The 22879-nt window shown below is 46.0% G+C and overlaps 5 protein-coding genes and 1 pseudogene across 6 annotated transcripts; 4 read left to right on the forward strand and 2 right to left on the reverse strand.

Moving 5' to 3' along the window:
- The first annotated feature begins 150 nt into the window (after nt 1-150).
- LOC101754550 lies at nt 151-3061 on the forward strand (annotated as a pseudogene).
- A 453-nt stretch (nt 3062-3514) lies between these two features.
- On the forward strand, nt 3515-4555 carry LOC101754956 (protein STRICTOSIDINE SYNTHASE-LIKE 10). Its single transcript, XM_004978153.1, has one exon. The coding sequence runs from the start codon at nt 3515-3517 to the stop codon at nt 4553-4555; it is 1041 nt and encodes a 346-aa protein (XP_004978210.1).
- Nucleotides 4556-5221: 666 nt separating this feature from the next.
- LOC101774139 (V-type proton ATPase subunit G1) lies at nt 5222-6966 on the reverse strand. 2 transcript variants are annotated; one of them, XM_004976638.4, is made up of 4 exons: nt 6823-6966; nt 6307-6404; nt 5710-5810; nt 5222-5635 (listed from the first exon to the last, which is right to left on the reverse strand). In XM_004976638.4, the coding sequence occupies exons 2-4, from the start codon at nt 6392-6394 to the stop codon at nt 5492-5494; spliced, it is 333 nt and encodes a 110-aa protein (XP_004976695.1). In that variant the 5' UTR covers nt 6395-6404; nt 6823-6966; the 3' UTR covers nt 5222-5491. The 2 variants fall into 2 exon arrangements, with proteins under 2 accessions (XP_004976695.1, XP_012703120.1); XM_012847666.3 differs by lacking the exon at nt 6823-6966 and adding an exon at nt 6749-6806.
- A 193-nt stretch (nt 6967-7159) lies between these two features.
- LOC101774801 (multiple organellar RNA editing factor 2, chloroplastic) lies at nt 7160-9461 on the forward strand. Its single transcript, XM_004976639.3, has 4 exons — nt 7160-7603; nt 7702-7799; nt 8242-8307; nt 8997-9461. The coding sequence occupies exons 1-4, from the start codon at nt 7269-7271 to the stop codon at nt 9146-9148; spliced, it is 651 nt and encodes a 216-aa protein (XP_004976696.1). The 5' UTR covers nt 7160-7268; the 3' UTR covers nt 9149-9461.
- Nucleotides 9462-9757: 296 nt separating this feature from the next.
- LOC101775209 (thylakoid lumenal 29 kDa protein, chloroplastic) lies at nt 9758-12370 on the forward strand. Its single transcript, XM_004976641.3, has 11 exons — nt 9758-9949; nt 10043-10159; nt 10291-10375; nt 10469-10503; nt 10597-10662; nt 10773-10812; nt 10951-11076; nt 11194-11300; nt 11430-11567; nt 11666-11800; nt 11904-12370. Exons 1-11 carry the CDS (start codon nt 9848-9850, stop codon nt 12012-12014), a joined length of 1062 nt encoding a protein of 353 aa, XP_004976698.1. The 5' UTR covers nt 9758-9847; the 3' UTR covers nt 12015-12370.
- Nucleotides 12371-12593: 223 nt separating this feature from the next.
- LOC101775885 lies at nt 12594-15353 on the reverse strand. The gene is made up of 6 exons (XM_004976642.2): nt 14806-15353; nt 14404-14652; nt 13821-13955; nt 13416-13598; nt 13169-13330; nt 12594-13078 (listed from the first exon to the last, which is right to left on the reverse strand). The coding sequence occupies exons 1-6, from the start codon at nt 15256-15258 to the stop codon at nt 12674-12676; spliced, it is 1587 nt and encodes a 528-aa protein (XP_004976699.1). The 5' UTR covers nt 15259-15353; the 3' UTR covers nt 12594-12673.
- Between the last annotated feature and the right edge of the window lie 7526 nt (nt 15354-22879).

Raw genomic sequence — 22879 nt, forward strand, 5'->3', positions numbered from 1 at the left:
ATTTATCATGTAAATAAAATACTAGTGCATATAAAATCTATAAATTCATATTGATTGCAAAAAAAATTAAATGGTCACTACTATTTTGTGATCCATTATTAAATAATAATATGTTATAATATTTTTAACCAAAGAGGAAGATGCAAACAGATCAAACGGCGCCAGCACTCGATCGCCGCCAATGCCCCTCTAATCTCAAAAGCTCCGGAGAGAGAACCCTAACCAATCCAGGCCCTCAGGCGGCGGTGGGGAAAGCAAAGCAGGGTAGGCGGCGAGCTTCCGATGGAGGTGCCGTGGGAGACGGAGGCGGCGGGGGATCAGGTGAGGAGAAGCAGCCGCCTCCGCCGCAGCAAAGGGAGGCCATCTAGGAGCCGGCGTCGCGAGGAGAAGTTGCTTCTCAGCAGGACCGACAAAGAAAAGCCAGCGGAGGAGAAGAACAATCCACCTCCACCTGCTCGAGAGAAGGAAGAAAAGGGGGAGGAGGAGGGGAGATTGCTGGACGAGGACGAGGCCGCCCAGGATTGGATGCTTTCGTTCCGTCGCGGCTGGGAAGAGTGCTTTGCTGACCTCTATGGCTCCTTCGAAGACAACAGTAAGTTTAATTTACCATCCAAATTGATGAATTGTCGCGACGAGCCTGATCATTTTCTGTGGAAAGTACAGATAGATTAATTGGCTTTTGAGGTAGCAGTATCGACACGATTTGAACCCTGACGGTTCGTTTGGTTGGAAGTAAGTGGTCGGGAGGCCAGGAGTTTAGATGGAAGAGATTAAAGTTTTATTGTTTGTTTGGTGGGCACGAGAGTTTTAACGGGATGAGTAATGGAGGAAATTTAGAGGGGCAACTCGCACCGATCACTTCCCAGGAAGAGGGGTGGGAATTTATTTTAAGTGGAAGATACTTAAGATATAATTTCCCACCTCTAAACCGTCACACCAAACAAGGGATATCTAGTCTTACTTAAAACTCCCACTCTTAATTTTCTCAAAAAAAACAAACAAGGGAACGACACAAAAATCATATCCCAAGTGAATTACCTCCGCCAACTCCCACCACTAATTCCCATGCCCCTTCCCGTTAGTCGCCAAACACACCCTAATAGTCAAAGAAACTCGACCGCTTGTTTTGGTGATTCGCAACTGCGTATGCTTCAAATGGTTTATCCTGTTACGTCTTGTAATTACAGCCTCTGTTCCTCCCATGCGATATACGGAAGGAACTATCCCGAGATATGCTTCGTGCGAGGATGTCTTGCAGATCTTTTCAGTCGAAGTGATTGAAACAAAAGATGGCCTAGAGTGGCCACTGCATGTCTATGGCTGGGTTGCCACCAGGGACTCGGTAGATCAAAACCGGAACCTTCTTTTTAACCGCACAAGGGATAACTGCCAAGTCCTAACTCAAGAGGTGTGTGTATATATATATATATATATATATATATATGCATCGCTATGTATGCATTTTGCTTTGCCTTTTCTGATTTTCTTCAGCTGTTGTTGTGTATGCATGTTTATATATTTGCTGTAGGGGCTGGTGTTTCTTCTTCTTATGGATCTTCGGTATATCCACAGTTTGATCAAAAGGAGTTCCTGATCGAGTAATCAATAATCTTTCATCCTTAATGCTCTTTTTGTAGAGAACTCATTGGTAAAAACTGAATGCATGAAGTTGCTTGTTGTATAATCTATACAAAGTGAAGTTTGTGACTGATTTTTTACATGCTTATCACCTGATCCACTGTATAGTCAAGCAGACAATAATAACTATTGTTGTTGATGCGGGTTGGCTATACCATTTTTGTTTCTTATAAGGAAACATCAACCATCTTTTGATCAGTTAACTGTGACGCTTGCAGGATTCATATCTGCTGTTGACAGGCCCATCCCGTGCAGTTGTATTTATCGATCCAGTAGCGTTCGAAGTTCAGCTAAAAGTAAAGGGAGAAACAGAGTCTGAGGAGAAAGTTTTGTGCTTGGAAGTCTTCGAGCACTCTGCAGTTTATTCCTTTGCCCACGGCCCTTTCATAATTCGTAAACGTTACTCTAGCAAGCGTTGCACACTTGAGGTCAGATTTGCACCACTTGATAATACAGTTGAGGCCACTCTAGTCAGAGTCTGAGTTACCGATGGTTCATGGCCGGATCATCTTCGAGGAAAAGTTACTGCCCGTACTGCCAGCATACACATTGGGGATATCGTGGCTGCTTGATTCTCGAGATGGAAGAATGCCAACGAGTTGTGAAGGTGAAATCAATCTTTCAAGGAATGTTGTTTCTGTGGAATTAAGTGGGCAGCTGAAAGTTCGTGTGGTGGCTTCACAAGTTGATAACAGATCAGACGATGTTGTAGAAGGCAGCGTTGTCTTCACACCTTTGAAGGCCGGCTGTAGCAGCGCTACATGTGGGCTTGGCTTCTGTAAGGTGGAAATTACTGTGGCTTGGTCTCTTCTCGCGACTTTGGCGAAGATGCGCTTTCTATCTGTTTATTAGGCGTGGCTCTAGCCATAATACTTGAAGCTGGTCAGTGGCATTTCAAAGCTCTCATTTCAGAGCTCTCGATCTGTGTTTATTACTCGGCATGACGACCGTCGATCTGTTCAAGCTGGTGAGCTTATCTATTACTCGGCACGACGACCACAGGGACGTGCTCCAGGTGGCGCTCCACGGTGACGCCGGCGTGGTGACGCTGGCGTGGTCGCTTGGAGCACTGTCGGGAACGCCAGGTAAGTGGCAGGGGCGACTGCGTAGGGGTTCAAGAACAGGATATCTATGTCGGGCTAATTTCCATCGCAGGACAGGCCAGGAGAAGAAGACGACGCGAACGAGCGGGACGGCAAGGCGACGGCGCGGCTGGGCTGGTGGCAGGTTGCAGGCCACGGCGCCGTTTGGGACAGAGGAAGGCAGTGTCGGTACTGTCCACGGTTCCCTTTTTCATGAGCTTCGGTCGAGTCGTTGTATCAATTCAATACGCGATCAGAGTAATCAATTAACCTCAGCAAGTTCTATTCCCCATGTTAATCTGAATTCTGACAACACGACCTAAAGCTTCGTTTGGTCAACAAACAATAATTACAAGTTTCCTCAAAACTTCCTTTTGAGAACAACAGCAGTGTCAATAGTGTCTGTGGCTTATAAGCAGCTCTCTTATAACAGCAGGATGCTTTTCGTGCGCAGAAGCAGTTCGCCCCAGGGAGAGCTTCTGATTTGCGAGCCTCCAAGACTGCTCGTGAACCACTCAGAAGCCACGGGCGCGCGCGACACTGCAGGAGGCCAAGGAGCAGAGCCGCAGAGGTACCCGGCGATTAATCCGTATCCGAATCGTAACAGAGATCGTCGATTCACCCCTACGCCACGCCTACGAGGAAACGACCCACCGAATCCGACACGGGTGCGACTGCGAGACCGTATCACCGAGTCGAACAGCCGATACAACGCAAGCCGCTATAAAAAGCGAGCCCGCCCTGCGTTTCTTTCCACCGAACCAACCTGATCAAGACCAAGAGAAGCCGTAGTCATGGCGATCAGGGCGAAGCTTCCCCTGGCGCTCGCCATCTCGTGCCTCGCCGTCCTGCAGCTGCTCCTGCCGTGCGCGGCGCGCCCCGTTCGCGAAACGGGCACCATCGACGGCAGCCGGAGCCAGCACCTCAAGCTGCGCGGATCGTTCCTGCGCGGCCCGGAGAGCGTCGCCTTCGACGGCGCCGGCGCCGGCCCTTACAGCGGCGTCTCCGACGGCCGCGTCCTGAAGTGGAACGGGCACGCACGCGGGTGGTCGACCTACGCCTACAGCCCGGGGTACAACGCCAAGGCCTGCACCGCGTCCAGGGTCCGCCCGGCGGAAGTCACGGAGAGCATGTGCGGCCGCCCGTTGGGCCTGCGCTTCCACTACGGGTCTGGAGACCTCTACATCGCCGACGCGTACAAGGGGCTGATGCGCGTTGGACCCGGCGGCGGCGAGGCGACGGTGGTGGCCACGATGGTCGACGGCAAGCCGCTCCGCTTCACCAACGGCGTTGATGTCGACCAAGTCACCGGAGAGGTGTATTTTACGGATAGTAGCATGAAGTACTCACGGTCGCAGCACGAGAGGGTGACGGCGACCGGGGACTCGACTGGCCGCCTGATGAAGTACGATCCGAAAACGGATCATGTCACCGTGTTGCAATCCGGCATCACTTACCCCAATGGCCTTGCCATCAGTGCTGATCGGACGCACCTCGTGGTCGCGCTAACCGGACCGTGCAAGTTGATGAGGTACTGGATCACCGGCCCCAAGGTTGGCACATCGGAGACGCTTGCCGATCTACCGGGTTACCCTGATAATGTGAGGCCTGACGGAAGAGGTGGTTTTTGGGTGGCGCTGCACCGAGAGAAGATGGAGCTGCCATTTGGTCCTGATCGCCACCTACTTGCAGTAAGGATTGACGCTGACGGGAAGGTGCTTCAGGTGATGAGAGGACCAAAGAACGTGAGACCAACAGAGGTGGTGGAGAGGAAAGGTGGCAAGCTATATATGGGTTCGGTGGAATTACCTTATGTCGCTGTTGTTAGTGCTTAGGAAGTAATCATAATATTTACATGCATTTTTAGTTATTTTGTATCTTTAGACTTTAATGCTTGGCTCTATACTAAGGGCCTATTTGGCAACCACCTGTTAAAGTTTAACACCCGTCACATCGGATGTTTGGATGCTAATTAGGAGTATTAAATATAGGCTAATTACAAAACTAATTGCACAGATGGAGTATAATTCGCGAGACGAATCTATTAAGCCTAATTAGTCCATGATTTGACAATGTGGTGCTACAGTAACCATTTGCTAATGATGGATTAATTAGGCTTAATAGATTCGTCTCGCGAATTAACACAGGGTTCTGCAATTAGTTTTATAATTAGCTCATGTTTAGTTCTTCTAATTAGCATCCGAACATCCGATGTGACACTGTTAAAGTTTAACACCTCGTATCCAAACACCCCCTAAAATTATTAATGTTCAGCTTTTGGTTTCTACAAAATTTTGTCAATAGTATCCTTTCGATTTGTACGAAATTTATTAATGTTTGTTTTGCAAAATGAACTACTGATGGATCCCCGGACTTGCCTCAACTCTCAACCCCGGACTTGAATCCTGTGGTAGGCCATAGATTTCCTCACCATATCATGGGGCCGAAATTGGAATTGGTATACGAAAGGAAAAAATAATGGTAGATATCATACTCATATATGAACTAGCGGCCACAAAGTTGATCTTTCAGAAACACATGAAAAATAACATTTCCTCAAAAAGAAACAAGAAAAAGCAATATTTACTGTTACCAAATGATCACCAAGTTCTGATAGTACCAGGCAGGTTTGCTGCTAAACTGCAGCAGCTTATTCTGTGATCAAGAACATGGGATTACAGCTATAAGTGACAAATCATTTATTAACACTCTGATATAGATAAATATATAGAAAATACAAGGTTGCAATCATATTTGCCGCACATCAACGTTTAGTTCTTCACAGTGGTCACATGCCTCAGCAGCATCTGAATAACTTCAGGGGAGATGCTTGCAGCCTGTTGATTGAGTTGCTCGATTTTTGCTGCTGTCTCTTGATCAAGACGTTTAACATTTGCACCGGAATCACCACTTTTCTGAGAACAACAAAGAAATAGACTCATTCCCTGCAATCTTGTGAACAATCAAGCAGGATGGGTAAGTGACATACCTCTGCAACCTTTCTCTGGAATTCAGCCTCCATTTGGGAACGGTATTCAGCTATTTCCCTCTCAGCTTCCTCCTTGGCTTGCCTAAGCCTAGCCGACTTAGCTGTTGAACAGAAAACGTTCAAGTTCACATCACAACTCATCAAAATCAGATCCTTTTGCTTTAGTTTCATGAATCATAATCGCAGATATTACCCATTGAAGTTCAACAGATATTTCTAGACCAAGGGCTTCACAATGGAACATGATTCAGTCAAAGAAAAGTAATATTTTAAACTTTTGTTTTCTGACTTCGATTATGCAAATTTGTACAGCTAGTCAACATGTGGCTTTGGAGTGGTATGGTGTGTCCTAAGAAGTAAAAAGAGTCACTAGACTGAAGCAAAATAAGCAGTATACCAAAGGCAATTCTACAAACTAGATGCTGATCTCTCTAAGGCACAAAGTGAACATGGCTTTACCCACCATTTGAAATATGTCCATAAAGATTAATTGATATATCAAATACAAGGAGGAAGCTCTTAAGCACACGGTACTTGCTCTTGAACACTAACTTGATCTGTAATAATTTGTGCCAAAAATAAGATAGTACGTATTACCAGCTCTAGCTGCATTTACAATCTGCTGAGCCTCTTGCTCTGCAGCCAACAACTGCTGAATTCCACTCTGGCGCCTGTTCGCATCCATCTTTCAGCCGCTGCATCAGGAACGAAATTCAGAATCAGCAAAACATTGTAGCCTTGTAGGTGAAACGGTCATGAGATCGCCAGTTAAAAGACACCAGCTATGGCGCACAACTCCACATTCACGTTGAACGGAAGGGAAGAAGCTACTCTGCGTATTGCGTCCCTATATTATCTCAAATGGGGGAACTCAATTGAACTTGAACACACAAAAGATTCAGAAAAATAAACCGGTATTAGCACTCGTAGACGAATCATGTTTCGATTTCAGGACTAAATCCTGCAGACCAAAACGAGCGACCCGCCCAACCTAGCTACGCATCCTAACCAATCGAGGATGGATCTCCAACCAACCAACCCGCGCAAGTGCAGAGGATGATGAGGACGACGACGGGGGAAGGAAGAAAGGTGACCCTGTTGCGGAATCGATACCTGGATCTGGATCGAGGCGTGGAGGGCGCTGAAGATCCTGCAGGTTGCCAAGGTTGTGGGGAGGAACGCTCCAGATGTCCTTCAAACTCTTTTAAGATCTGGATATCCGAATCATTGAATCAAGTTATTAATATTTGAAAGCAACAGAAGAAAAAATAAAGAAGAAGTTGGAAAACAAAAACCAACGGGCCGGACGTATTGATTGGGCTGTTTATTTGGGCCTCCAGTCTGAGAGCGCGCTAGTAAGCAGGCTAACGGGCGGCCCACTGGAGGTTCACTGCCAACACGCTCTCACTCCTCAATCCGCAGCAAATATCTCCTCGTTCGTCCTCTTCCCTCATCAAAACCCCATCCAATTCGAAACCCCTCTCGCCTCGCCATTTCAGCTTCACCTACGCCCCTCCTCCACTTCGCGGCCGGCCAACCCACCTCTTCCCTCGGCAGCCATGGCCACCGCAGCGCGCGCCGTCGTCGCCGCCCGCCCGGCGCGGCCGCTCCTCCCGTCTCGGCGCCTCCCGTCCTATTCCTCCGCCCGCCCCCCGCGGCAAAGCGGCGGCGGAGTCGGGTCCGTCCGCTGCATGGCACGGCGGCCGGACTCCTCCTACTCGCCGCTGCGTTCGGGGCAGGGAGGTGACCGTGCGCCGACGGAGATGGCGCCGCTGTTCCCCGGGTGCGACTACGAGCACTGGCTCATCGTCATGGACAAGCCCGGGGGCGAGGGGGCCACCAAGCAGCAGATGATCGATTGCTACATACAGACCCTTGCCCAGGTCGTAGGGAGGTTAGATGTTCTTCCTGAGTCAATCAAATTTCTCCATGGGCTTGGATGCTCCGCGGAGGGAGAGTTAATTTTGGCTAATTGGGTGTCTGTTGTTGCAGTGAGGAGGAGGCGAAGAAGAGGATATACAACGTGTCCTGCGAGCGCTACTTCGGGTTCGGGTGCGAGATTGACGAGGAGACTTCCAACAAGCTCGAAGGTACCCTATTTTGTTTGTATGGATAGTTATATAACTTGATGACACAAAAATTTAGAATTCTGTACATGAAGAGGGCTTAATTATTTTCATATTACCAGTAAGTTATGTTGTGCTATACAGATTAGTATTGCTTAACTTGATAACAGAACTAAGACTTCTGTATATGAGGACCCTCAACTGCATTCTACTAGTTCAATCTTGTAGTCTTTATAATCCTTTACATAACTCATTCTCTTTATATTTTCACTTAGGTACTATTGCATTGTGTTCATTTTGGTCACATCAGGAAAAATGATGCGTTGCTTTCTTTAGTGACATGTTTTGCGAATATGTGCTTCTACAAGTAATTGCAGCTATAATAATGTGCTGAACATTCAGTAGCTAGATTGAACATCACTGGTTCAGTGTGCACTAACCATGCTTTGTGATTTCAATAAAACAGGCCTTCCAGGTGTTCTTTTTGTGCTTCCTGACTCTTATGTTGATGCTGAGAACAAAGACTATGGTGGTAAGCTTATTTCTTGAGTGTCCTGTATCTGTATGTTTTTGTTCAGTTGAGTCATTGAGTGTGTTCATTTCATGCTAGCTCTTGATAGATAACTGATTCAGCATTTGCCTGGCAGAAAACGTCAGTTTGTGATGTACGGTTCCGATTGACACTTTTGCAATAGTTTATGCATTGTTAGTTAGACAGAGTGCTACTTTCTGCATTCCTTTTGGTTTTTAGTCTGGCGATTATAGGTTTCAGTGTTGCTTGTCGTTCTAAGACGAATGATGAAATGAAGAAATTTTGTTGAAAGATGAGATATGAAAACGAAGTTGAATATACTTCTTAACTTTTCTGTCTTTCAATGTTATACAGTTACTTGAAACCCACATTTCCTGATATTTAGTTCGGTTTTGATAGTTGTATGAAATTTCACTTGTATTAAGAGCCAACCAGTCATTTTATTCTTTCACTTATACTGAAACACTCTACAATTCATTGCATTTCTGTCAATTGTCATGTTTCCTTCCCAATTTCCTTAAAGTCTTGTTTCCTTCCAAATTTCTTAAGTGCAGTACATTTCAATCCTTTTGGAGTTCGGACTGTTATCGATATTTTTAATTAATAATCATTTATTTCTGACCTTTGGGCTGTCCTCCAAAATGCGAAAACATATTGTCAGGTTTTCATGAAGCTCTCTCTCTTTGCAGCTGAGTTATTCGTAAATGGGGAAATCGTTCAGCGATCACCAGAGAGGCAGAGAAGGGTGGAGCCAGTACCTCAGAGAGCCCAAGATAGGCCACGGTACAGCGACCGGACCCGCTATGTGAAGCGGAGGGAGAACCAGTCTTACCAGCGGTGATGTTGCCCTTTTTGAAGATAGAAGATGTTGTCATTTCCACAAAGTGTCTAAATGCAATGCTGGAGGTGCAGCAGCAACTTCCACAAGGCCACAACCCACATGACAATCACTATTCACTCCCATTGTGTTAGCTGGCCCTTGTAACGTTGCGTGCTTATGCATTTGGACTTGTATCCCTAGTCTATATGAAGTTATTATGAACTCCTGAATGTTTTTAACCTCTGTCTGTCTGCCTCCTTGTCACCCTCCCTTTTGTGTACTTGCATTTGCATGTTGTAGCAAGTATTAATAATAATCAGATATTCAGATGACATGCTTTCGATACTGAGCTCAAATAAGCAGATGCTGTGACATCGTCAGGTTTCACAAGCTGCTCCACCCGTTCATTTCTGTTCTGCAGGAGCCGTGATGAACTGATGCTGCTGCCACATTGCTGCTGACAGTCGGATGCATCCTGTCCTGTCACCATCGAAAGCTTCTAGGCAGCTCCAGCTGAGCTGACAGCGTGGAGGCAATCGGACGCGGAGGATGCAGCCCGCGATATGCAACGTGTGGCGCAGACAGGTAACCTACGATTTCGCCGCCTTATCCTCGCGCGCCACTCCGGCACCGCCACGCCAGCCAGCAGCCTGAAGCACTGAAGCAGCCAAGCGTCATCATCTCTGCATCAGCCGCGCGCGAAGTGGCGAGCAGCTGAAAATGGCGGGGGCGGCCTTCCTCTCCACCGCGCTGCTCGGCGCCCGCGGCGTCGCTGCCTCCTCGTCCTCTTCCGTCTCGTCTCCGGCACGGAGGCACGCGCACGTACGCTTCTGAACTCTGCAAAATTCTCGCTGATTCAAGCTGTGCGTTTCGCGTGATTCTTAGTTGTTTTCCCCCCCACACGTTTGTATGTAGATTCAAGTCTGCTGCAAGGGCAATGTTGAGGGCCTCGAGGCTGCTGGTCATGACGAGCGTCTGCGATTCCGTAGGAGGGATTTCATCGGCAGCTGCGTCGGGACCGCCATTGGTCTGGTACGTGCTTGCTTTGTTAGCGGTCAATGCAGCTCTCGATTAGCGCAACAGAAGTGAACAACAAATGTAGCATAATGGGAAAGTTAGTTTTGTGAGGTAGCAAACTGAACTTGGTTTATGCCTTGGATTAGGAAATGATTGAGGGCTCTTCCAAATTCACGGGAGAGGCAACTGCAGCTGATCTCATTGAGCGTAGACAACGCTCTGAGTTCCAATGTAGGTCACGTAACACTGTTCTTTTCCCTTCAATGATACTCTATATTATGCTTCTTAAAAAAAGGTAACTGAAGTATTTGATTCTTTCTTCAGCAAGCATCAAGGATACCCTCTATACAGCCATAAAGGTGAGACACCTTAGCCCATTATACTCGGCATTTCTCCTTCACCTATCAATCACTCCTGTCGGCTGAAATAGTGAAACTGAAAATCTTTTGAAGGCTAAGCCAGAGCTCGTTCCATCTTTGTTGACCTTGGCACTGAATGATGCCATCACATATGACAAGGTCTGGTCTCTGAATGGCTTTCTGTCATTAGCATTTGGGCCTTTCTGTACGTGGTACACTTGGAAAGTTGGAAATAACCTTTGCCACTGGGCTGTTTAATTATTCCGCAGGCCACAAAAACTGGAGGTGCAAATGGATCTATCAGGCTAGGTAGCATCTTCTTTTTTTCTTCTGTTCTTTTTTTGTTTTGAGGGGAAAAATGCTCAGCTGAAGATGATCTAACAAGTAAATAGTTTCTTGACCTTGTTGCTCCATCATTTGATACTTATTTTTTCAAATAAAGCCCAGAAATAAGCAGACCTGAAAACAGTGGGCTCTCTGCTGCCTTGGATCTGCTGACTGAAGCCAAAAAGGAGATAGATTCCAATTCCAAGGGAGGTCCAATTTCATTTGCAGACCTGATCCAGTTTGCAGGTTTGGCAATTTCCAGTGTAACTATACTAGCATTATTGAACCTGTTGATCTTTACTGGCGAGCGCTTCTGCACTTCTGCTAGTGTTAAATTAAGAATCGTGTTTTTTCTTGAAACAGCACAATCAGCACTGAAGAGATCATTTCTTGATGCGGCCATTGCCAAATGTGGTGGAAATGAAGATAAGGGAAGAACCCTATACTCTGCATATGGTTCAAACGGGCAGGTATTCGCTGCGCCATATTGCTCCTTATGCCACATGATACTGCATATGTTCAGTCTGTCCTCGCTCCTAATTTAATGCGCTGATTTATTTTTCTTTTTGATTTTGTGTTGTGATTATTTAACATCGCAGTGGGGCCTGTTCGACAGAACATTTGGGAGAACAGATGCACAAGATGCTGACCCAGAGGGAAGGGTACCTGATTGGAGCAAAGCTTCTGTGCAGGAGATGAAGGATAGGTTCGTTGCTGTTGGGTTGGGTCCTCGCCAGGTGACCACTACTCCCTTCACAGTGATCACATTTTTCCATGAAAGAATGCAAAAACTGTCATCTAGTGTCATGCTTAACAGATAGGTCTCCTTTTGCAGCTTGCTGTGATGTCAGCCTTCCTCGGACCTGACCAAGCCGCTACCGAGGAACGACTGATTGCTGATCCAGATTGCCGCCCATGGGTCGAGAAGTACCAAAGGAGTCGTGAAACAGTATCCCGGACAGACTATGAAGTAAGCTACTGATTTTCGTTTGTGCACGAACTGCCAGTGTATCAGGAGGGTTCATCTCTCTCTTGATTGATGCTAACTTGTGCCTCTGTGTTCTGTATGACAGGTTGACCTGATAACCGCACTCACAAAGCTGGGCTCCCTAGGCCAGAAGATAAATTATGAAGCCTACACGTACCCTAAGCAAAAGATTGACCTGGGCAAATTGAAACTGTGAGAGAGATGCTTGCCGGGTATCTGCATTGGCCAGACTCTTCTCATGATCTGGTGGTTCCGTCTGCTCAAGAGTGACTCATTCGGCGGTGGTTCTGGTTCATGTATTGGCGGTTCATCAGCTGTCTGACTTCATTTTCGGACATTTCTCCATTGCAATTAGGACGGTCCGTCTACTAGATGGTTAGATTTCGAATTTCATTGTCTGGTTTCGTTTTCCGTGGACTTGAAAGTGCCAGCCATGATTGGGAGAAGCGAGGTGTTGTGTAAATTCTCTTCTTGTGCAGTATACATACATGTGACTCTGAGTATGTGACGACTGAAGAATCAAGAACAATAAAAATGTAAGATATATCTGAAGCCCCCTGAACTACCGATTCTGATCAGAAACAGCGCAGCGCAGCAGGCGCCCTTCTGCCTGCCTTTCCTGGCTGGCTCGGCATCTGTTTGCTCGACACATTCTCGATTTGGCCGGGCTGCCTACGATGATAACCGTGGCAAGGCCGGCCTCGCAATTTCAGATCTTTGGCGCACGAACGGAATACCCGCCCCCGTCTTCCTCTTGACGACTGATCAGCATCACTGACCCAACACAGAATTATGACAACAAGCAACACTACAACACAGAGAGCAAAAAGCTTGGTCAAGTGCAGTACACGAGCTCTATAATCTTGATTTCAAGTCCAATACACTCGATATCTTTTGCAACGCATTCCCGAACAGACCAAGCCGTGGTCTCTGCATCCTCGATACTAGCCACTGGTAATCCTCCAACGCCTTGCCCGACAGTGGTTCTAAGAACTCACATTTCTCCAGGATCTCAGGTGGAGGCACTCCCCTGACGATGTTCGTGTCCAGCTTCGGCTTCCTCTTGTTCTTGTCTTGAGGGACCTCCGGCACAGGGTTCTCCAGGTACAGAGGTGATGCTCCTGGGATGATGTCTTGGCGGAAGGGTAGGCTCCTAGCGCTCTGCAGGCAGAAGTCAAACCATTGGTGGATGAGTGGAGATGGGCCTCTGGTTCTGCCACCGATTTGGTCGGTCTGAAATCTAGACGCGCATGGTACCACCTACAATGCACAAAACAAGGCAATCAGTAAGATAGAGAGTTCGTTACCACAAATTCACAAGGCATTGTTCATGAGGCAACTGTATCATACCCATAGATCAGCCCATAGGCTGCTGCCTGACTTGGGAACTACCACAGCGACATTAGACATTCGCTTTGCAGCAGGGATCACATCACTGCTCCAGCCCACTGCAACCCATACATCTCCAACACTAAATGACTTCAGGTAGTTCATACTGTCGAATAGTTGGACCTACCAAAGGCAAAGAAAATCAGATCCAGCCCAGCAAATTATAATTCAGAATTTTGGGTGGTCAGCTACTATATCTGGGGCAAACCTGCTTTTGTAGTTGCGTAAAGCTTTTCAAGACTGCTTCTCTACCACCACTGACATCTGTTTCCATGTCAACTGTGTTGTATGATGAACCCAGATGCTTCAGAACTGCACCAATGACCTCTCTAGGAGAATCAACCATTGCAATCTTCCCAGCAAGTTCAGGCCTCCACAAATCCTCCCAATCCTGCGGATAACAACAAATCTATATAATTAACACCTACCAGGTTCATTAGTGATACATTACACAGGACACCACATCACAAGAAAAATGCCTGTTTCAGTACCTAGCTTCACATTTTTATTTCACCGAAGAAAAGGGAAGTTGTATGTCCCCAAAATAATTCAATTTACACATACTTGTCCTTGTAAGTTTAACATTGCACATTTACTCAAGAAAAATGTTCACCTGTATTGGTTTCAAATTATGCCTTTTGAACTTGTTTTTCTTGTACGCGATGACCATGGTACCCCATCGGTATGGAACTCCCCATACTGAGCCATTAGGATCTGCCTCTCCATTCTGGTTCCTGCACAAATGAACCTGATAGACTATAATGAAAATGCAAACTAAATAGCGGGGCATCTTCACAGCCAAGTTACAGAAAATCTTAAGGAATTGGAGATGCTGTTTAATGACTGCCTGACTGGTACCAAAAAACTAAAAGTAGAAATTCTATTAGTTAGTCCTACACCTAGCTGACTCCCCAATGTTTGCATACTAACAACTCAACAGAAAATTTTGCTATTGATTGCATGTAAGGACAGAAGGCTAACATAATGATTGAATCATAATTCTTGCGAACAATTCTAGAATGATTTATAAACAAAATCGAGACTATTAAGAAGAATACATAAGCATCCAGTCACAAGGCATAATGTTTTCTTTGCAAATATAATCTAATCAAATTTAACAATCTATTTTCCAAGAGCATGCGTCAATAGCCATTCATCGTCAGACTCAAGAGAATCTAAAAGGTTTCAGTTCTCACCTTCCATCTGTCACTCAGGCTGCGAAACCAATCCTGTTCTTCAGCATTCTTGACAGGTTCTAACAATCCCTTGCGTATGGCATAACCAAGCCAAGAGTCCCCAATCGACACAATATCAGCTGCCATTGCAGATTTTGGCTTAACTTGACCCTTGTCCATACATTGTGACATCTCAGAGAATATCCCATCAAGATTAGCACGGAGCTCGGGGCTGAATTTGATCCTCTTGCCCTGGGCCTTAACGAAATCCTACGAGCACCAAAAGAACGTATCAGAAAATCTGATAAGATACACCATACCATGCTTCCTTGCTCCCATGAACTTATAAAATCATGCTACGCCATGATTTTTCTATTGTGACAACGGGGAGGCTTTGCTTCTGGTGGATGAGGAAGATCGGACCTTAATCCACGAGGGAGGGAAGGAGCCGCGGAGCGCGACGACCCGGAGGGGCACCGAGAGCGCGTAGGTCTTGGTCTTCCACTTCTGCAGCGCGGCCTCCCACTCCTGGTCATCCTCCTCCTGCGTCGCCTCAACGGCCGCGGCGGCGGCTGCGGGGGGCGGGGGCGCGTGAGCTCGGGCGCGGGAGGGGAAGAAGAACAGGAGCGAGCACACGGCCAGCTGGAGCACCAGCGCCGCCGCGGCGTTCGGCGCCCACTCCCAGCCGGGCGCGTCGGCCTGGCTGCCGGGCGGACGCCGCGAAGGCACCGCGGCGAGCAGCTTCGGCCTGCGAAGGCGGACGCGGAGTCGGAGGCGGGAGGTGGGCAGGTAGTGGGTAGGGTGGTTGGGGAGGAGACCGGGGAGGCGAGGGTGGTGGGGCTGGGCGAGGAGGAGATGGAGCGGCTGCACCTCCATCGCCGCTGCCCGGTTCCCTCTCGGAGTCGCCGAGCCGGGCAATGGTCTCCTGGCCTCCGCCGATGAGCTTCTTATCTAGTTGTTCTCGCGCAAAGGCCCGGCTCCGAAACATAGGATTATCACGATTTACGAAGACTATCATCAAATCTTAGACTCACAAATTCAGGTCAATTTTTGAAATTTTTCTAATTTACTAGGCAATTAGGCATGTAACTGTGCGTTAGACGGCAAAATATTTCTAATGCACACTTAGGTCAGTCTCAGTGGGGTGTCCCGGATGGTTTTATAGGTATCATGTGCTCAGCAATTTTGCTGACATGTCAACCTAATTATGAGGAGAGAGAAGAGGGGAGTTTTATCCCATAAAACCTACCTAGCTGACATAGTTACCTAGTCTCATGAAACCTAATGAAACTTGCACTGATAATGTTATAGTATAATCGCAATACACATTTGATCATAACTACACGCAAAAAATAAATGATACAGGTCATCTATAAAACTGTGCAATGAAACTATGTATTGAGAGTGACAGTTTCATTTCATTGAAAAGATGACATGGCAGTTTTGATAACGGTATGATAAAACTATATACTGAGACTGATGTTAGAGAGACAAAAGAATGCCCTAGCACAAGCATCAACACGTTACAATAGATTTGTATGGTGGTATACTCTACGTTGCTAGATACTGACGGGTGAGTTCCTAAGCCTAATTAGTCCCTTCTTCTCGTTCTTCTCCCGTCGTAGGATAACTTGGCCACGAGCATGCCTTCTGACGCAGGGCGCAGCCGCAGATCGGACCACCAGCCCGCGGTCCGGGACCTCCGCGGCAAACGCGTATCCCACGCCCCCGTCCTTCCCGGCGATGGGCATGTCCACCATGCCATCGTCGTCGGTCCGTACACGGTAATGCCAAGAGCGCACTGCCGCATGGCCGAGGAGGGACCGCAACAGGCCAGTGAGCGACGGGGCTCAGACCGCGCCTCCATGCGGCCGCTGGGTGCCGGTCGTCTCTGCACCGCCGGCTGTGCTGATCGATCCTGCTCGCTTCCCCCGCCCCCTCTATCTATTTCCCTCATCTTCTAGCACGATTCCAGTATTCCACCATAGTCAAATACCAATCGGCCTGAAGCTCACGGGTACATGTATTTGATGAAGCTCCATCCGGCTTTGGCTCCACCTGACACAGCCACTGTGGTGTCAGAGAAGTCGGAGCTGGTGAAGCTAATTTTTTTGCCCCCAAGTTGCTTCCGAGCCCGTAGCCAACCGGATCCCCGTTGCTCCCTCCCTCCCTCTCTCTCAACGTCTGCCATCATTTTAATCACCGGTTGCAATCATTCAGAGGATAGTTATTAATTATGTGATATCTCACTGCAAAATATCAGGTGAAGTGATTCTGTCAACTTTTGAGGCTACCTCTCTTCCACGCCCTACTCCTTTCCCATTATGTAAAAACAACAAAATCGATTGTTTTTCCACCGGTCTTGATCCCATATCCCATCTAAACTTCACGTTGAAAACAATTAGAAATAAAATCACACAATATGTGAAAGTCAAATTCAAAAAAAAGAGCAGCTACAGCAGCTGAGGTTCCTTTGTTACATAGTTTTACAGAGTCAAAATAGGTTGATCAAGTGAATCATGTAATCAAACTCTGCCAAATAACTATAACACACACATCATGAGAGTAATCAAATGGTTGCATAGTCTTAGTCCTGATATTGAGGAACAACACTTGCATAAGCAATGCAAAAATGCTATCATATGTATTTTTGACAATGAAGATCTTAAATTACATTACTATTTCAAATTTCCTCAACATGCTCCTACTGCCTTTTTCTTAACATGTCCAACCATTCGAAACAGGTTCCCTTGGGAGTTCAGACAGATTCTAGGGTGAAGCAAGGCGAGTACTTTGTGGGAAATTCCTTCGCAACTTTAGCCTTTTTGAAATTGGTTGGTGCGGGTGTGAGTGTTTTTAGTTTTGGGATGCATTCTTGCTCCAAAATTGAAGTGCTTCATATGTATTTTTGACAATGAAAATCTTAAATTATATTACTATTTCAAATTTAATCAACATATTCTTGTTGCATTTTGTTAACATGCCAACCATTCAAACATGTTTACATTTTTACGGTGTATTTTTAGGTAAGATTTTTGGTATGGGTGCGCATAGCGCGCCAATTTGCCTAGTTTCTTTTCATTTTCCATGTATTTTTATGATAGAAAGCACATATTTACTGATCTGACGTAAAGTAGACACAAACCAGCATGGCACCATCTTTTACAGCGGCATATTTAACATGTTCAAAGCCATTAGCAGAACCCCAATGAAATTCCTTGATCAACAGTCAAATCAGATGCATCTCAAGTCAAATGCAAAACAGTTACAAACCGAATATCTGGATAAAAATTCCCACATCTCATGTTATAATACCTTCTGATCAACCATATGTTGCAGGTGAAAGAGGTTCCAGAGTTTTTTACATGTTCAAGTGATAAACAACAAGATAAATTTAGTTGAACTCATTGCTACAGAAGACTCTTATCTGCCAGCAATTTTTAGCTGTTCAAGTGATAAACAACCACAAGTAAAACACTGGATCCATGTTCTAGATGTTTGGGGGTAAGTAATGAAAAGAACTTGCATCATGATGTTCCAGTAGCATACCACTCTATATGTGTTCTAGAGAATAGTTAAAACATGAAAATGTCGAATAGAAGGAGCATTTTTTTTAAAAAGAAAAGAAGCTTAACACCATACAGTTCCTAATGCATTGCTCATCCCTAAATTGATAAGACTAGGTTTGTACCTTGCACTTATGTTGATAGTTACTGGACATGAAGAATTTTTCTTGGATGGTCATTAGAACCGACTAAATAAATCCTCTTATGCGGAGACTTATGTGGAGCTGCATAAAAATCTACCTTCTAGCACTCTCCTGTTCAACATATCAGCGAAGCATTGGCTCCCTGATGACTTTGATAATATGATCTCTAGCACTCTCCTGTTCAACAGATCAGTCGGGTATCTATCAGTACACAATGTAATATGACTTCAACAAACTACGAGCTTGACAAAGTAAAAATTCTTTGGAGAAACTTCCCCAAATTATCGCACAGCTATAGCTTCATATTGTCTTTCTTAATGTACTATTGAATCTAATAGATAATTTCCTGAAAAATATTTGTGTCATTTCTTGACTTCTTAATCACAAGTTTCAACCGCAACTAAGGATTTACCATAGATACTATGTGCGGGCACTCTGCTCATAAATACTGTCAATCTGTCATTTTAAAGAATAGTGATATTGATGTTTTCTAACTACAATCATATGCAGCAAGACTGAGTGTGACTAACCAGATGGAAACATTATATTTCATCCTACAAAATACTTTGTAACACTACAATGCTAATACCTTAAGAGTCAAGCATTTATGTATTAGCATAACTTACGAGTCAAGTACATGGAACCTAAGGGGCTGAGAGTTGTGAATTTCTCTGGCACAACCCAAAGGAGGCATAATTCATCATGCACCGGATGAGCGTTAAACAAAAATGTTGAAGATATTAATATGCATACAGCACAGGTTACAAACCTAGAGAATTCAAATGGGTATGAGAAATAGACATCACTCATTTCTAGAACAATGTCTGTAGTCTCTGGATATACTTTTTGATGCAACACCAGAGAAAGTATTTTCCACAGAATAGATAAATAAGCTCATTTTCTCATCAACTCCAGCCTGGATAAGTGCAAGGGCACTCCCAACATCACCAACCCTCTCCTGCAAAAATGCAGCAGCATCTGTAACTCCATAATCTAGGCAAAGATGCAAGCACCGCTCTAATCAGTAAATGTCAAAAGTCTGTAGAAACTTTCGACCTATTTATGCTGTGAAAGAAGATGTCTTGGATTAACAAAGAGGGTGAAGATCATGAGAAATATGCTGGATCAATTTCATTTTCCAATTTATTTTTTTAAAACAACAATTTTTCAACAGTTATAACAAAGCTTGTAGATAACAATGCATAAGTTTACACTATTTGCAAAGGGATATTGCTTTGTGATACCTTACCATTTCTAGCAATTCACTATTTAAGCTGCCTGATTTTCTTATAACATTCAATGTACAGTACAGCTACTCGCACTTAAATGTACAGTGATTATCAAATGTTCTATACTATTTGAAAGGTATCAAAGTTAAATAATCTATCGCCAAACTTACCTCGAGATATAGTTCAACTAATTTGTCGTCAATGGAAACAGGATTGTGGTCTAACTTTGAGAGATTTGATAACCTCTGCTGATAATTACACGATGCATGCCCATGAAAAGAGAGGTATAAATAGTGTTTACATGGCATTTCTCCATGAAGTCATAGGGAACAACAGGAGGATCTGAAGCATATGGGGCATATATATCATCCTGCACTAATGTTGATGATGCATGTGAGCATATGGGCTTACATATTATAAATTGACATGTCAGATTCCCACGACCTTTTTTAGGGCACCTATACCACAACCTAAAAACAAGCATATTGACTTAAAATGGATTTATACTTTAGAGCTGTTGATGCTCTTGTTTCTGAATAGCACATGAATAAATCAGAAGATATGTATATCTGCAGTTCTTAGATTGTACCCATGATTACAGGTCTTAGATTGTACTAATTCTTTCTTGTTCTTTCTGGTTACATACAATTGCACCACATTGTCTAGATTAGAAAAATCCATGTTAGGAATTGTATGCTCGCTAGAAGAACCACCATGTAAAAGCTGCACTCACCAGATGAAAGCTCTTGAGATCCTAGATTTCCGATACAATTCAGTCACCGAGTATTAGTGATGGTTGAATGCAAAATTGAGTACATGTCGGTGCTGTCCACGGTTAAATAGAATCAAATAACTTCATTGTAAAATTTTGAGGTGAGGAGTAAAGTTTAAAATCCCTAACTAGGAGATAAAATTGGTATCCATCTTACTCCTCACCTGGAAATTCCTCTATCACTGGAGTATGTAATCTTTCCTTAGCTTCTGAAGAAGGTACAAATTAAACACATCGACTACTATTTTCTACAAAACAATGCAAGGAGAAATTGAAGCGGCAGAAGTGGTGAGGCAAAATTCACATGATTATCTGGAGATTTAACCTTTCTATATTGGTTCCTTGTGGTTGCAGGATGGATCGACACGGTGACGATGTTGACAACGGCACCTGTTCCCAATTCCCATCGTCTGATGGTGATCCTTTGCCCAGGACGAAGGAGACGGCAGCGCGGGTTCGAGAGACATCCAAAATGGCTTGCTAAAATTGACAAATTAGTTGTTGCTAAAACATCTAACAAGAAGCAGAAGACAAGCTTAACTGCTAATCCGAGTGCAAGTTTACTAAGTGAAATAAGACAAGGTGAGGTTTAAGGCCTAGAGGATAATGTATTGACAAGGTCAATTGGTAAGAAGAAGGCGAAAGAAGTACTGCTGCAAGAGAAGAAAAATAGTGTAACAACAACCTTAGAAAATATGTGAGCACAGAAGAAAAACTGATGGGGAGAAAGAGCTAAAAAAGATGAGAGGTTCAACAAAGAATTTGCTCTTGGACAGGATCGGGGTTGCAAATGAAAAACTATTTCTTGAGGAGGTTTAGTTGCAGAAAAGAAGGATGAGCAGAGAATTATGATCATGGACCTTACTGCTATGTCAAATGAAACCCTAGTATCGCCTCACCTGACGAACACCAAAGGGGAAGATGAAATATCCTCAACGCTTCAAGTAAGGATGGCAATTAATTGGGTCTGGGTTCGAGACCCGCGAGTTTCAGATCCGACGAGGGTGGGGGCGGGTCCAGAATTCTCTCACGGATCTTGGGTTCAAGGATCCGATGACTTACAGAGAAGGGTTTATACTTCCCATGGATGATCCACGGGATCCCGAAGTGTAACTCTCCGTTCACCCCGTCCGTCTCCCACTCTCCCCGTCTCCCGGCCAGTGCGCCGCACGCCCGCACCCCCAAATCCCCCTCGCCCAGCCGCCTCCGCTAGCCCCCCTCGCCCTGTCGCCCGCGAGCGGCGAGCGCCGCCGGCGGCCGGCGGCGCTACCGGCCGCCCGCGCCGCCGCGTGCACGCGCTCCACCCGCTGTCCCTCCTCGGCTTCTTTCCCTCCACCGGAGGCTTCCACCCCGCGGCGGCGCCCCGGTCCTCCGCCGCCAGCGCCCGCGCCCTCTCCGCCGCCGCCGACTTCGCCTTCTCCTTCCTCCCCGGGCCGGGCCCCTGGCTGGTCCGCGACGCCCGCGGCGGCCGCTTCGTCCTTGACCGCATCAGTGGCGAGGCCGCTTCGTGCTTCTTCCTCCCATCCCCCAGGACCCGCCCGCGCCTCGCCCGCGGCACCGCCGCCGCCCCCTGACAGATCACTGTTTGCTCGGGTTTCGGGGCCCATCGGGTTTCGGGGGCGGTGCTCATTGCCGCCCGAAATGAGTTTCGGGGCGGGTTTTATTCTCGGGTTTCGGGGTGTGTCCGCGGAAGCTTCACCTAACTCCGACCTGTCTCGTTGCCATCCCTAGCTTCCATGCTTGAAGAACTTGCGGTGTTGCCATCCCTAGCTTCAATGCTTGAAGAACTTGCGGTGTTGCCATCCCTAGCTTCAACGCTTGAAGCCTAGCTTCAATGCTTGAAGAACTTGCGGTGCGGATGAAGAAGAACGGCGTGAACCTCAAAATACAATCAGTATTGAATGTGACAAGATACTATGCGCCAGTCAAGTAGTAAAAGATTGGAGAATGGAGGGAATCAGAATGGAAGGAAAAAGATCGGACCACCAGAAAATCAGTGACGGACAGACTCAAATCATCCAAGATTATAGCTTTCATAACAAAACACAGGGGAACACAGGTACGTAACTTTCACTTGATTCCTTCGATAGATTAACATAGAACATATTTTCTCGCACCAAATCCTGATCTCTCGACTCAAACTAGAACAACGGTGACACTACACAACGAACTAAGAAAGATAACAACATACCACAAGATACTAGATCATAAATAAAGATACTCGTGCCGTGATAGATCCAAACCATTACAGCAGTGATGACACTAGGAAACGAACTAAGATAGCAATAAATGGATAGATCATTAGTAAAGACACTCGTGCCGTGATAGATGCTCAAACGTCGAATGGGTTTAAGTCGGGAAGGTCCACAGGGGTAACCTTGAGGAGGATCTGGGTGTCGCGGTACGCATTCTTCATAGTCCTATGAAGCACTTTCGCTTCCAGGGGCGCCAGATGCCGCGGCCTCGTAGACTTCAGCCACCGCGACTGTAGCGACCTGGGCAACGGCCAACGCGTCCCGGCGCAGCTCGAGCAACTGACCAACAAGGCTGCTTCAGTTGCCTCCGGTAGCGCTTCATCGATCTTGGTGGATACTTCGATTAGCTTATTGCACAGTGGCTTCAGTTCATCTCCTTCAACTAGCCCCTTGCTCTTGATGAACTTGACCAGATTCCTGAGAACCCTGAGCTAGACCCTAACCTTCTAAAGAGTTGATGAGACTGTGCCCACCGCCTTGATGTGGCTGAGGTTGGGGACGTTTCACTCGGCGCCGCCGGTGGTCATTTTGC

The sequence above is a fragment of the Setaria italica genome, chromosome VII, assembly GCF_000263155.2.
Source record: "Setaria italica strain Yugu1 chromosome VII, Setaria_italica_v2.0, whole genome shotgun sequence".
Taxonomy (NCBI): Eukaryota; Viridiplantae; Streptophyta; class Magnoliopsida; order Poales; family Poaceae; genus Setaria; species Setaria italica.

Bases quoted from the DNA above. Each gene is read 5' to 3' on its own strand.
- LOC101775209 (XM_004976641.3), top strand. From the start codon at position 9,848: ATGGCGGGGGCGGCCTTCCTCTCCACCGCGCTGCTCGGCGCCCGCGGC. The intron at 10,813-10,950 runs GTAGCATCTTCT...AATAAAGCCCAG, and splicing joins AAATGGATCTATCAGGCTAG to AAATAAGCAGACCTGAAAAC. The intron at 11,077-11,193 runs GTTTGGCAATTT...TTCTTGAAACAG, and splicing joins AGACCTGATCCAGTTTGCAG to CACAATCAGCACTGAAGAGA.
- LOC101774139 (XM_004976638.4), bottom strand. From the start codon at position 6,394: ATGGATGCGAACAGGCGCCAGAGTGGAATTCAGCAGTTGTTGGCTGCA. The intron at 5,811-6,306 runs GTAATACGTACT...TCTGTTCAACAG, and splicing joins TGTAAATGCAGCTAGAGCTG to CTAAGTCGGCTAGGCTTAGG. The intron at 5,636-5,709 runs GTATGTCACTTA...TGTTGTTCTCAG, and splicing joins TCCAGAGAAAGGTTGCAGAG to AAAAGTGGTGATTCCGGTGC.
- LOC101774801 (XM_004976639.3), top strand. From the start codon at position 7,269: ATGGCCACCGCAGCGCGCGCCGTCGTCGCCGCCCGCCCGGCGCGGCCG. The intron at 7,604-7,701 runs GTTAGATGTTCT...CTGTTGTTGCAG, and splicing joins CTTGCCCAGGTCGTAGGGAG to TGAGGAGGAGGCGAAGAAGA. The intron at 8,308-8,996 runs GTAAGCTTATTT...CTCTCTTTGCAG, and splicing joins TGAGAACAAAGACTATGGTG to CTGAGTTATTCGTAAATGGG.
- LOC101775885 (XM_004976642.2), bottom strand. From the start codon at position 15,258: ATGGAGGTGCAGCCGCTCCATCTCCTCCTCGCCCAGCCCCACCACCCT. The intron at 14,653-14,805 runs GTCCGATCTTCC...TGGTGCTCGTAG, and splicing joins TCCCTCCCTCGTGGATTAAG to GATTTCGTTAAGGCCCAGGG. The intron at 13,079-13,168 runs GTATGATACAGT...TGTGCATTGTAG, and splicing joins GCCTATGGGCTGATCTATGG to GTGGTACCATGCGCGTCTAG.
- LOC101754956 (XM_004978153.1), top strand. From the start codon at position 3,515: ATGGCGATCAGGGCGAAGCTTCCCCTGGCGCTCGCCATCTCGTGCCTC.